This window comes from Prosopis cineraria, unplaced genomic scaffold (assembly GCF_029017545.1).
Source record: "Prosopis cineraria cultivar Desert tree isolate PC_DT_omini unplaced genomic scaffold, ASM2901754v1 PC15, whole genome shotgun sequence".
NCBI classification, from domain to species: Eukaryota; Viridiplantae; Streptophyta; class Magnoliopsida; order Fabales; family Fabaceae; genus Prosopis; species Prosopis cineraria.
In genome coordinates, this window is record NW_026555346.1 from 2,523,359 (window position 1) to 2,537,208 (window position 13,850).

The 13,850-nt window shown below is 34.6% G+C and overlaps 1 protein-coding gene, 1 non-coding gene and 1 pseudogene across 3 annotated transcripts; 2 read left to right on the forward strand and 1 right to left on the reverse strand.

Annotated features, from left to right (window-relative positions):
* Positions 1-1,185: 1,185 nt before the first annotated feature.
* On the forward strand, positions 1,186-1,257 carry TRNAQ-UUG (transfer RNA glutamine (anticodon UUG)). The gene has a single exon. It is a non-coding gene; the product is annotated as a tRNA-Gln (tRNA).
* Positions 1,258-2,337: 1,080 nt separating this feature from the next.
* Positions 2,338-5,511, forward strand: LOC129294556 (chaperone protein dnaJ 10-like; annotated as a pseudogene).
* A 1,594-nt stretch (positions 5,512-7,105) lies between these two features.
* Positions 7,106-11,047, reverse strand: LOC129294109 (F-box protein SKP2A-like). 2 transcript variants are annotated; one of them, XM_054932243.1, is made up of 5 exons: positions 10,777-11,047; positions 9,803-9,995; positions 8,725-9,073; positions 8,491-8,632; positions 7,106-7,817 (listed from the first exon to the last, which is right to left on the reverse strand). In XM_054932243.1, the coding sequence occupies exons 2-5, from the start codon at positions 9,961-9,963 to the stop codon at positions 7,453-7,455; spliced, it is 1,017 nt and encodes a 338-aa protein (XP_054788218.1). In that variant the 5' UTR covers positions 9,964-9,995; positions 10,777-11,047; the 3' UTR covers positions 7,106-7,452. The 2 variants fall into 2 exon arrangements, with proteins under 2 accessions (XP_054788218.1, XP_054788217.1); XM_054932242.1 differs by having other exon boundaries at positions 9,803-10,086; positions 10,777-11,046.
* Between the last annotated feature and the right edge of the window lie 2,803 nt (positions 11,048-13,850).

Consider the following 13,850-nt stretch of genomic DNA (forward strand, 5'->3'; position numbering starts at 1 on the left):
AGGCCACGGTAAAACTGTGCAGTAGACTAAGATCTAGTCATATCTAAATCCATAAGGTTTCTGCACTCATGCGGTGGTACATCGAAAATAATAATATTAAAGGTTTCATGCAGAGGCCAGTAAGCTAAAAGATCAGCGCATCTGTTTACTTCTCTATGAACATGGTCAAAAGTAATTATTTAATCTCTCATAACAAGACTTCTGATCTTCTTGATAGTATCAGAATAAGGATGTTTGTCAGAGTAGGTACAATTAATGAATGACAATGCCTCCATTGAATCAGAGTGGATATTGACTCTTGGTAATTTCACATTCTAACAAAGATTTAGTTCCTTAAGAATCCCTATAAGTTCTACTGTTGTGTTAGGTTGATATTCGAAGTACTTGAAAAATTCTTTAATTCAATTTTCCTTATCATCCTTGAGGATGCCTCCACATGCTGCTGCATCGTTAGTGTTAATAGAATTGTTAGTGTCAAGTCTAACCCATCCGGATTTAGGTGGACTCTATTTCCCATCATCTGTAAAGTTGTAGTTGCCAAAACAGGTGATTTTGAATAGAAATTTTAAATCATTATTCATTTATTGAGTGTTGGAAAAGGCAACATCGGACTCGAAAATTTTTGTTGCATCATCCGTTCAGTGCCCTGCCATAGCTGCCGACAAATTTTTGTTTTTATTCCAGATATGTCACGTCACTGGGTTTTAAGTTCTCAGGTCGCTTAGTATTGGCCATGGAATATACTCCCTTCAGTTTGTAAGAAAAAAAAATATATCACGCAATTTTTAAAAAATTAATTAATTATATTAATTATATTTAAAATTAAAAAAATTAAATTAAAATATTTTTAATTAATTGTGTTAATCAAATTTTTGTTAATTATTTTTTATGATTGTGAATAATAAAATTATAAGATAAAATTTCTTATAATAAATTTTTATTAAAAAAATATAATTTTACTTATATAAAAAGATAAACTAAAATTGGTAATTTCTTTTATGAATAAAAATTGAGGGAGTACGTCTATATGCATGACTTTCTCGTGGATGGAGGAAGCATGGAGTTTATCAGGATTTTGAGCCTAGTTACACTTACACAGAATAATTTTTCCAAAACAAAAAAGGTTACTGTAGTATATTTCATTTATTTTAGGTAAAACCTTTAATTAGACAACCATGACAAGGCGGTTCTATGGTGTAGTGGTTAGCACTCTGGACTTTGAATCCAGCGACCTGGGTTCGACTCCCGGTAGGACCTATAGTATTTGCTTTTTTGGGATAGCATAAATCATCATACTCAGTCCTCACTTAAGGAAGAATCACATCAGTTAATCTATAAGCCTTCTTTAGTAGCACTTTATTCCCGGGGTCCTCGACAGTGAGATGTGTAATATATTAACTGATTTTTTCCTTCTGCAGAAGATTAAGCGTGTGTTTGGATAGCCATGTTAATCAATCTTTTGGGAAAAAAAAAAATTGATATTTGCTTCAATTACCCAAGCACCACCTTTTTCAAAAAATTGATTTTTTGTCAAAGCCGAAAGAATGAGCTTCTGCGTTCAAATTTGCAGAAGTATTGAGAAAAATTATAAAGAAAGGCTAAAAAAAAAATTATAAACAAGACACAAAATTTAATAAAAATAAAATAGAACTCTCTTCTCCTCTATTTTTTTTAATAAACATTGATGTTTAATATTTAAGAATTAATTTTTTTCATTTATTAAATTTATTTTAACTAAGATATATTGAGTTATTTATTTATGTAAATTTAAATGTTAATATTAATATAATCTAAGATTTTTAATTAATTAGATATATAATTTAAATAATATATTTTACTTCTTAAATAAAATATAACAACTTTAATAATATTATATTTAAATTTATTAATAATTTAATTTTAAAAGATAATATCTTTTATGATAATTTATACAGATAAAATTGATTCTGAATAAATTATTTAAATATTTTTAATTCTATTAAACTTAATTTTTAAAAAATAATATACAAATAGATAACATTATATCATAATTAATTATAATTAAAATTTATCATTTAATTAATTATTTTTATAATTTATTATATTCAATTGAAATTTAAATAGGCATTGAATATGTTATTAAAAAAAACTTGACATTTATTTTTTCTAGGTCAAAAGAAAACCAACACAAGGGGACTAATATCCCACAGAGTACCACACTCGCTAAGAAAACTAGAAAAGGAGCCCGAATAGGCGGGTCTACGCCCACTCGACAGCCCTGAACTCTTTTAGAAAAGCCGCTTGAGGGGGGAAAAAAAGGCAAAAAATAAAAAAAGAGAGAGGATAAAAAAGGGGGTATGAAAATTTGAAAATGATAATCGCCAGCGCAAAGAACAGTTAAAATAGTGCTCCTCCCGCGAAAAAGCGGTTTCCCTGAATTAGAAAATTGGTCTCAGGAACCGCAAAGGCAAATGTACGCTTCTATCGCGGGCCTCAATCCTCTTTCTTCTTCTTCTTCTTCTACCTTTCTCACTCACTCATTCACTTTCTTCTCGTCCTATTCTCTCTTGTGGACTCCCTATCTTCTCGCGTCTAAGCTCACTGGCCACTCGGTAATCTGCAATGGTGAAGGAAACGGAGCATTATGATATCCTTGGGGTTAGTGCTTCCGAGGAGGAGATTCGCAAGGCTTATTACCAGAAGGTTTGGATCTGATCTCAACCCCACTGCTTTGATTTTTATTGATACTTTATTTTCCTTCGTGCATCTTAATTTTTCCCCCTAAATTTTTTCAAGTTAGTTTATTAGTGAGTCCCACTTCTCTTCAGTTATTTATTCTGGATGAGATTTAGGTTATCTAGAATCTTTTATCTCCCGAGATGCTACTGCTGCTGCAGGCAATGCTAGTTCATCCAGATAAAAATCCAAATGATCCTCAGGCTGCTGAGAAGTTCCAGGCAAGTCTGCTCTATGTCGTACTGCAGAATTTGATTCGAGTGGAAGTTAGTTTTAGTCTTTTAGAAGTAACTTGGTGAGAAAAGTGATGCTCAATTTTCCCCATAGCCGCACGCATTCTATACCCTGATCACTACTGCGGGACAGGGAGGATGCTACAGTTGAAATGGTTTCTTATTATTATATTTGCATCTCCTCCGGTTTTGGCAGGTTCTTTGTGAAGCTTATCAAGTTATGAGTGATCCATCACAACGAAATGCATACAGTCAAAACGGAAAGCACTCGCTATCTAGGTAAGGATGATGAACAGATTATTTTAAGCTTAATTTCTAGCCTTCTATTTTTGCATTTCATCATAATTTGGTTTAGTAGGATTTATTATGGCAATAATACTCCATTATAGACGTGGTAACGTATTGAAATTCCGATACAGGGAACCTAGAACTTCCTAAAGATTAGAGTATAAATTATTTGGAATGAAGAGAGAAAGCAGCTCTAGATAAATAAAAATGAAAAGATCCATGCAAACTCTTTTATCCTCCTAAACTAGTATTGCTTTTAAAGGTTTTCTCAAAAGATTCATGGGTTTTGTCTGCAGATAAACTATGCTTGACCCCATGGCAGTTTTTGCCCTGCTCTTTGGAATCGAATTATTTGAGGACTACAAAGGACACACAGCTGTGGCGTCGATGGCTTCTTCCGAACTAACTGGTGAAAATAAGGATCCTGATAAATTACATGAAAATTTAAAGGCGAGTTTGTCTTGCAATCAGTATATATATTTGTACATTATGACTACCCTGTCGATGGATTCTTGCCGAAAGGAACTCATATGCCATGGCGATAAGTTGGAATTTAATCATACGTTGAATGTTCTTTCGTTAGGTTTCTGGCACAGAGCACATAAGTACAACTGTTGCAGTTCCCCACTCATTTACTTTGAAGAAAATTCATCTGGGTAATTTGTCTGCCAGAAACTGGCCATTCTTCTTTCCTTTACATTCACGCAAAAAAAAAAAAAAAAAATTCCTTTTAAACGCTTCATGCTTAGAGCATTTAAATTTATCTGAACCACTTCAACCGACAATAATTTGATTTATGCTTATAGAATTATGTAACATCTTGTGTATTGCATACACAATTTAATGTAAGATGATATGGCATTTTCCATGACATATTACTTTTGGTTGCATCTGGAAATGAGTGGACAAAAGTCATCCTCATTTATCTCATGTTTGATTTTCTTCACATTTATGCAGGTTGTTCAAAGAGAAGGCGAAGAAAAACTAGCAAGATTCTTGAAAGAGTTTCTCTGTCAGTATGTCCGTGGTGATAAAAAGGGATTTTTCCAGTGCGCAGAATCTGAAGCTACACGACTCTCTAATGCAGGTTAATCGAAGTTCTAATTCCCACTGCATGCCTTGATAATATTATCTTCAACTAAATACATGCAAATGCTCATCATGATATGGCATAGTTCAATGTACGCTACTAAAATGAAACCTGGCATTGAATCCGATTCTTTAATATCTTTTATCGTGCTGCCTTGAGATTTTAAGCAAAGTTGATCATGACCTTAAGAAATTAAAATCATGTTATTTCTGATCTTCTCATCCTGTAGACCTTGAAAATTTCACGAGAGCACAGTAACGACTATAATTGGGAATTGTTGCCATTGTTGTTTAAATGCAGCTTTTGGAGTTGATGTGTTACATACTATCAGCTATGTATATTCAAGACAGGCGGCGTAAGAACTAGGAAAAATAGCTATTTATCTTGGCGTGCCATTTTTAGCAGAATGGGTTCGGAACAAAGGACATTTTTGGAAATCACAATTCACGGCTACCAAAGGTATACTGACGGGCAATCGCTAGCAATCCCTTCTGTTATTGTTATGGCTGTCCATGCTAGATATTTGTATTTGTATTTTTTTTTTGGCTGTCCATGCTAGATATGCTTAGGATTACTTGCTTACATTTGCAGAATGAAGTCTCTTTCGCATTTAATATTCTAAATGAAGGCTATAATTGCAATTTCAGGAAAAAAATTCAAAAGGAGGTGCAGCCTCAAAGAAGAATATTGTTGCTGATTCTTGTGATGATGAATCACCAAGAGCACTTTCCTATCGAACTCCCTTTTTCACTCAGGCATGTTATAGATCACTTTCCTTCCTTACATTCCCTTTAGCCATTTACTATCATGATTCATGAATCCTCCTTGCATAGAAACATTGATTACGCAAATCTACAAATTCATTTTCCCCATGGTCTACAGGGTATAGGGAGGCTCTTCAAGTGCCTATGTAATCCATCATTTGATGTGGATGATGAAGAGATAGTTTTCAGAAACAAATGATGCATGCTAAACGTCGACGCTGAGGATCATGAAACATGAAAAATAAGCCCTCGTTCAGCATTTTGCTTTTGGAATGATAACTATAGTATAATAAGTCATAACTGTTTGTTGTTTATTACCCTTGTTGAGGGCGGAGTTCGAAGGAACTGTGGTGTTAGCCATATATAATTTGGTGTAATCATTTTACAGCACATCATTTTCATCAAATTGCATGTGCCACAACTTTCGGTCAATAGTCAAACTAATCTTATATATATACGCGCACATATATATTAGTCAACTACCATTTACAGAAGATATAACTATAAGATATAAGTTAAAAGACGATTTTTAGAAAGATATTTTTTGGACATTATTCTGATGAGGTATTAATTACTTTTTTTCATATTACTTTAATTAAAACTCATTAACTATGAAATGGAATGCATTGTAAATTTGAACTTTCATTTAAATAAAGATAACATTGAAAATTTATTCTATTTTTAAATAAGATTAATGATTTAATCACTTCTTTCTTCAAGTGAGATAATTAAAAGTGCATGATGAAAAAATGGTTAGAGATACCTGAGGGACTGAAAGGAGGAGTGCCTGAGGGTGAGGAGTTATTTAATAAAACATGAATTTATTTCTTATTTTCAAAGATGATTTTAAAAACATCGAGAGACTTCATAGCGTCAAACAACCATGTAGGCAGGGGCCACCCTCTAATGCTTTGTGAACGAACAAAAATTCAACGACATATGAACGTGGAGAAACTCATATTCGAGTCTTGAGAGAAGCCTAGAGAGTGGAAAGACACAAAATAATGGCCCTTAATTTAGACACGTGGTACGTTCAAGTCCAAGATTCGACATGTCAGATTTTAATCTCTAATAAGCGTAGCAGTCATGTTCTATTCAGCCACCCAGCCTCCGATCTCCCCATCCAAATACCCAGGAGGTCACAATCACTTGTGTTCCATAATACATTCCAGCTCAGAAGAACTTTAGGATTACACTCTGTTGCTGATTAAATAGGTAATCTTATTCTTATTCCCCTTTACCATTTCAAGTCCTTCTCACTCTGTCTTTCACATCAAGAAATAAGCGAATCCATGACGCCAAAAAGATCACTTCAAGAACTGCATTAACAGTTTTTTTTTTTGGCAGGGGGGGCCGCGCTACCTTACCTGTAAAGCAGATAGAAATTCAATGTTATTAAAACTGGACCGGACTAAACGATCTATCGGTTCAACCATCACCCGCTGAAGAAAACGGTCCGATTTAACCAATTGAACCAATCTAGCATTTGACTCGGGTTGAATCGACCGGTTTTGAGAAAACCGGCTTTGACTCAGGAACCGAACCTGGGTCAACTCGATTCAAAGCCAAAAAAATTTAAGCTAAATTGTTTAGATTCACAATTTCTCTTATCTAATTACTAATGCTCTCTTTTCTTCTCTTCTCTAATATTTAATCTCTCCTTCATGGCCCAAACTCAATCTCTAACTTTTCCTCCAACATCTGCCTCCAGCTCTAAATATCTAACTTTTAACATTGAGATCGAAAGCTTGTGAGTCATGACATGACAATATACCTCCAGCTCCAACATTTTCCTTTGAGATCACAAACTTGTACTAACATGCCTCTACCTCTAACTTCAATGATTCAAATATCTAACTTTTGAAATTGAGATTCCAAGCACCATTAACAAATTAATATTTTATTTATATAATTGCATATATAAATTTTATTTTTTATTTAATTTTTATGCCATCAGTTCTACCGCCGATCTAATCAGTTAAACCGTGAAAACCGCGACCCGTTACTCTTTCCGATTCAATATCCAATCCGAATTTTAAAACATTACAGAAATCTATCGTTGGTATAACAGGTCAAGCTCAAACCACATCTCAAACCAATTTGGAACAATCCAGTGCTTGCATCCAAAACGTCAGACGCTTTACATGATATTTTGGAGACTAAAACTACGCAGCGCAGACACAAGTTTAGGTGGTTCTACATAGTCTGCCAGTTCCAACAAGAAGCGGCTGCTAATTTGCAGCCCAAGTCTCGTGTTTCCATAAAGTTCCACACAAATATATACAAAGGGGGCAATGTTCACTTCTCTGAGCCCTCGAAGGGCACTTCCTTGAATGTTCAATTATAACCCCCAGAGCTCTGCTCAATGAGCTTGATATGGGAGAGAGGCGACCGCTCGATGTGAGTGCACAGCACAAGCACAGTGCACAGAAGTCAGGTTCAAGCAGCCACTCATGATGAGTGAATGCCTGCCGGAGCAGGTGTGCAATGCCGGGAACGAGTCACACACGGCTTGAACAGCAGAGGGTGTGAGTGCTGTGCATTGGCTAATGTTGAGAGTTCTTAGCCCATCCTCTTCAGTAATTCCTTTCACAGATCCCCACATCCTGTTATTCACTTTGCTATGGGCCAATGAATACATTGCTCTGTCTGTGATATTTTGACAGTAGTACAGCCCAAGGGATCTCAGATGGGGACACCCATTTGCCAAAGCAATCACACTCTCATCTGCAATAACAATATCTCAAAGTCAATATTGTACATCCTCATTCACTGAAACTGCATGCATGCATAAAGCCACTGCCTACAGCGGTAATCACGATGATATAGAAATTAAGGGTTTGGGCACTACATATTTTCCAACTTATTTACCAAACTCCTAAAATTCAGGTGGTAGAAACCGCTCACCATAATTGTTTTTTAATAAAAATAGAAAGGCAGGAAAACTCGAAACTAAAACAACACTAAGCGGATGACAGTTCGTTCTCCCCTATCCCATCTGAAACAAAAAGATCACGACAGACTAAGGGAGGTTCTGACGGTAGAATGAGACCTTGAGCATCGTCATGGGCACTTTTGGCTAATGCATCCACACATTTATGTGCTTGCTGTATTTATTCTACTTGGGGATGAGATATTCCAGCTTGTCTCATGACTGGGTTCCCCGCTCACTACAATCTAGATATTCTCATTTCTGACAACATAATTCCAATTTCTCCGTCACACTATGAATTCACCCGTTTGGGAATAAGGAAACACAAAGCTTAAAGAGTAAATTGCTAAGAGACAGGGGAAGGCGCATCCAGGAATCCTATGCCTTCGACTATCACAAAAGCAAAATATGTAGGCCATATTGGCTTCGGTGATAATTCATCTGATAAAATTTAGAGATTTTTTTTACCTGTTATACGGACACACCCACACAAGTCAAGTGTTCTAAGATCAGGGCAACCAGCTGCTAAACTTGTCACTCCATCATCACCAACATTTTCACACCATCCAAGGTTCAAAGATTGTAATAGGTTGCAGTAACGTCCTAAAGCCTGCATTTTATGTACATCAAATGGTATCAAGTAACAATCTTGGTTTTAAATAGTAAAACGGTAATGATAAGAAGCTGGTATCTTACTTATACCTGTAATGCAGGGTCTGATGCTGCTTGAACACATCCACAAAGATTTAAACACTTCAATTTCCTGCAGAGACTGGCTAGGTAAGCCAGAGCCACATCATTAAATGCTGAGCACCCACTTATATTTAGATTTGTAAGATCACGGCATCCATGGGCTAAGGCATACAGAGAGCGATCAGTAAGCTTGAAACTTTTGCTGAGGTCTAGCATCTGCAGGTCGTGACAGCAATTTGAGATAGTCTCAACTGCATTATCCTCTAGTTGAGGTTTGTCTTGGCGAAGGACTAAAATTTGCAATTTTGTAAATTTAGGCACAAGCGATAAGACCAAGTTATTCATGTTCTTGCTACACCTGAAGAGAGAGGAGTTAAACAATCCTGTTATTATGATGGAACTCATCTTACGAACTGAAATATTTGGGGAAAAAGATTTTTCAAATAATATCAATACATGGACATAACTTACAACACGTCGTGTAACTAGATAATAAAACTTCTGAAAAACCAATGCTTGTGAAGATTATTACGAGGGAGGGCGAGTACACTCAAGGGAGAAAAGAAAGGAACTAGAAACGACTAACAATACATTAAGTCTCAACAAAGGGAGCACTCGTATGATATAGAACCCAAAAAAGATCAACCAAGATCTACAAGAAACAAAAGAATTTTAATGAACTCTAAATTCATGTTATAATGTCAACAGGTCCAATTTGGATACTTATTGCAGAGATGAGATCAAACAGATTAAAGTTTTTAATTTTATAGTTTCTTTAACTGATAAATTCATTTTTTGACATAGTCACGGTTAAAATGTAATCTTAATTTCAGTCCCAGCATCTTGTAAAATAAAAAACTATAAAGAAATATATAAAATAAAGCGCAACATAAAATTGGGACTACACCAAGGTGCAGAGTCTGACAGGCCTACTGATTGCTAGGAAACTTAGATTTCTCATAACCCCCCACCCCCCCCCCCCCCCGGGGCGGTTAATAGCTTAACAGTTCAGTATGATCCGTCAGAAAGAAGTTGAGACTAAAGCACACTAATTTGAGCAGGATTGGGAGGGGAAATGACAATATACCATGAGAGTGATAAACGGGAAAGGGCGAAGCATATAGCATCTCTCCATCCACGGCAGACTCCTGAAGCTGCGATCACCGTCCGATTATCAGCAAGGGCCAGAATCTGCATCAAAAGCTCCACCGGAATATCCTTCCACTCGGTGATCACCCCGGCTTCCATTTTCGCTCTACTGTTTCCCCTGTTACCACCGCCTGCAACCATCATAAGTTGCTCAAAGCATAAGTTCAAGTCCTCCGTCATCAAGTTCTCCTTGCCAATCATTTCACTTTCAGCTCAACCGCCCTTCACCAAGCAGATAAGTTTTTCAGCCTCTCGTTTCGATACCCAAATTGAGTATAAGAGATATCATGGAAATTATATATGATATATATATGAAGGAATAACAAAATTTTCAGCCTTTGGTTTCTAGAAAAGAAACAGCTGTAGCAAAACGATATAAACCACAAACCGAGAGAGTCCACGGCCCCCGGCAATAAGCAATTAGGCACAGAAAGCAACCGAAAGATAATTTTTCTTTTATAAGGATCCTATAGCATTAGGATAATTCCGCGCATTACATAAATAGCCATCTCACAATTTTGAATTACCAGATAACGTGTTTGCAAAGCATAAAACTTGACACGAGTTATTGAGCTGTAGGTTAAAAATAAGCCAAGAAAAAACAGAGAATACGGAAAGCCTCCCACACAGAAAACCCCTCCGTGAATTTAAACTTAAGACTAAATCGAGCAATCGATCAGTCAAGGAACTCTGGTGGTAAGAGGAGATGATAAGCGATCACAGCGTGCTTAAAAAATAAAATCAGTTTTGAATCATAAACATGACACCGGAAGAAAGGGAGCAAAAAATCGGGAATCGAAAACTAAATAATCGAAAGAATATATGCCTCAGCAGTTAACAATCAACACAGGGAGAACACTTCGGGAGCAAATAGTGAGAGAGAAAGCAAGATATTAAAGGTGAGTTCATTACCGCAGTAGCCAGACAAGAGAAACAAGGACAATATCTTCCCCTCTTCTGCAAATATCCACAACAGCTCGATTGCTTGCAAAGGCTAAAACCATGAACGAGCAAACTGAAAAAGGAAAGGGCGAGGGAGAAGGCCTAAATATGTAGAGCTGGAACGCTTGGGATGGGGAGGGGAGCAGAGGAGAAGGGCAGGGCACCCTGAGGGAGAAAGGGTAAACGACGCGTACGAGGCCACATGTCCAGTGATGCAGCGGTTACGTGGGTCCCAACTGACGAAACTCCAAAGGGCTAAATAATTTGTATAATGACTAGTCAGGAATAAGTCCCTTCTTCTTTCTCTTTATAAAAAAGCCTTGCAAGGGCATTTTCTTTGACTTGGAAATGACAAATATGTATATAATTTGGGTTGTTAAAAAAAAAAAAGAATTCAGCCAGAAAAATGAGTGATGGGGGGAGCTTCACTGGCTGTACGTCAGAAGTTTAGGAAGTGTGTGGAAGAACAAAAGGAGAGAGAACAGAAAATGGAGGGATGGGAGGGATGGTTAGCGAATAAAGGTGATGACGAGAGATTTGTGTAGAAGTTTCTATTGTGTAGATCCGAAACCGCACCTAAAAGCAATTATGGATGGATCGCCAATGATTAATCGTTGTAATATTCTATGTTCGCGAGATATCATATGCTTGAAAATAAGATAATAATGTAACATATAATAATATAATTTTCTTGTATTCTCTCTTCCTCCGTTTTATTTTATAAAATATTTTTAAAGTAACATTACAAACATCATTACGATTAATTAAATGCAACTTGAAATCTTAATATTTTCATAAAAAATATGATTTAAAAAATATTTTTTATTTAATAGATGAAAGAAAATGAAAGATATCTAAAGAGTCCAATACTGAAGAGTAATTTTAAAATATTTTAATAACGGATCATTAGTTTTTTCAAAATATTTTGTATTGTAGTACATCAAATCATCCAATCCAAAATAGTAGATGTTATTAGAGGTTGTAAGCAGTGCTTCTCAAGTATTTTTTTTTTCAGGTAATTAATGCAAATAATTGAGTAAAAAATTAAATCCGTGACTAATCCATTTTCTTAGCTAAAGAATAAATTGCAAAACAAATAATGAAAGAGAGTCACTCACACGTGTCACAATCAAGCATGGGACGCGAGTCATGGCTAGGTGTCATTATTCGTGTGATAAATATTTGTCTCTACTGTGTTTTTTTTTTTTTTTACCAAAGATTTGTCTCTACTGTATTGGAAAACTAATTTCTTTGATATATAGATGTGACCTCGACGGCTAGACATAATTGCATGCCAAATTGAATTATTTACTACTCCCTCCATCTCATATAGAAATTCATTTTATTTAAAAATATAAAGGTGGAGGCATTAATATAAAGGGAGTGAGGGGGTAAGATTGAGACGAGCTTGCAAAGGCCTGTCAAGCTAATCTATTTCATGATAATTTCTTATTTTGTGTTATTATTAACATATTTTTTGTTATATTTTGGAGTCATCAATGAAAAAGATTTTTTTTTACTTTTATAAAAAAATTAATTAAGTACCTCATGTAGATTTATTGTAATATTTTTTAAAAAATTATTTGAAACGATAAAAATTGAAGTAAGCAAAAATCTTATTCATATTTATTAATTGTGAATAGGTAGGGCATGATAATATTAAAGTAAGAAAAAAAAAGAGACAAAAAAAGTGCTTTTCAGTCCAAGACACAAAAGTAAAAATTCTTGTGTAAGAATTTTTAAAATTGTTCATTAGTGCCATGACGCCACTGAAGGAGTGCCATGGCCCTAGACAAAAACACATAGTTTCATTTTTTTTATAAAATTAACCTACAAAACTTATTTTTCTAGACTAGAGGAGGCATCTTTTAACTGCTGCAATTTGAGAAAACCTTAGGAGAGTAAGGAGAAGTCTTGAAATTTGGGATAAAAAAAAAGTAAAGCAAATCTTCATTCTACCTCATTTTTTCAATGTTTTCTCTTATTCTTTTCCTCTATGTTGATAGTTTCAAATCATTTTTATGTTGTTTTTGCATTCATATCAGCTATGTGTAGCTAAATCATTTTATTCTAGAAGACTATGAACCTATTTGTATAAATAACCTTAGATTTACCACTTAGTTGTTTAGAAATGAAGCTTTGATTACTTATTCTTGAGCTATATTATTCTTGTTTAATGACTGGCCACCACTAGGTGAGATTTGTGCATTTAGGTTAAACCTTAAAAGGAAAAACTCAAATTGGATCTTGAGAACTAGTAACTTAGGATTAATTTAGTTAATTTGTCATTAGAACATGAATGTATCTAATGGACCTTAGTAATTCTTATGGGCTGAGGTCTCTAATGCAATTAATTAATTAAAATAATATTTTGCTTTAATTAAATTAATTAGGGTCCTTAGTAGTCAAAATATACTTTAAATTAATTTATATTCTCGAAATATTAAAACTAAGTTTCAAGACAATTAATGCGATAATAAGAGGGTTAGAAAATAAATAGGAGATTAGGACTCTAGAACACTCTTTTCTAAGTTGATTTTAGTTGTTTGTGAATTGAAAATTATTTTAATTAATCATTTTTTATATTTTTATTTTAATTGTTCTAAAATCAATCTCAAGTTTTATGAGCTTAAAATGAATGAATTTAGAAATTTAATGCTTAGCTACAATTTTAATTAATTTCTTAAGAAATCAACCTTGATTTATGACTAGATTGAATTGTGACTCATACACTTGCAATTACTCTTAATTTTTGTGGGCATCATTTCACTTGTTGATTTCCCACTATCAAAATTTAGAAATTAAATTAATGCCAACCATTATCCATGTTTTCTTCTGCTACCTCACGCATTCATTAGATGAAATGAACCTTAAAGGCAATCTTTTGTAAGAATTGAGTTTATTATTTATAAATTACAAATAAAAAATTTGAAATGTTTAGATATTATTATACTACTCCCTTCATCCTAATTATACGACATTTTTTTAAGATGATTTGATGCTTCATAACATAGAATACCTTGACAAAAATGAATTTATTAATT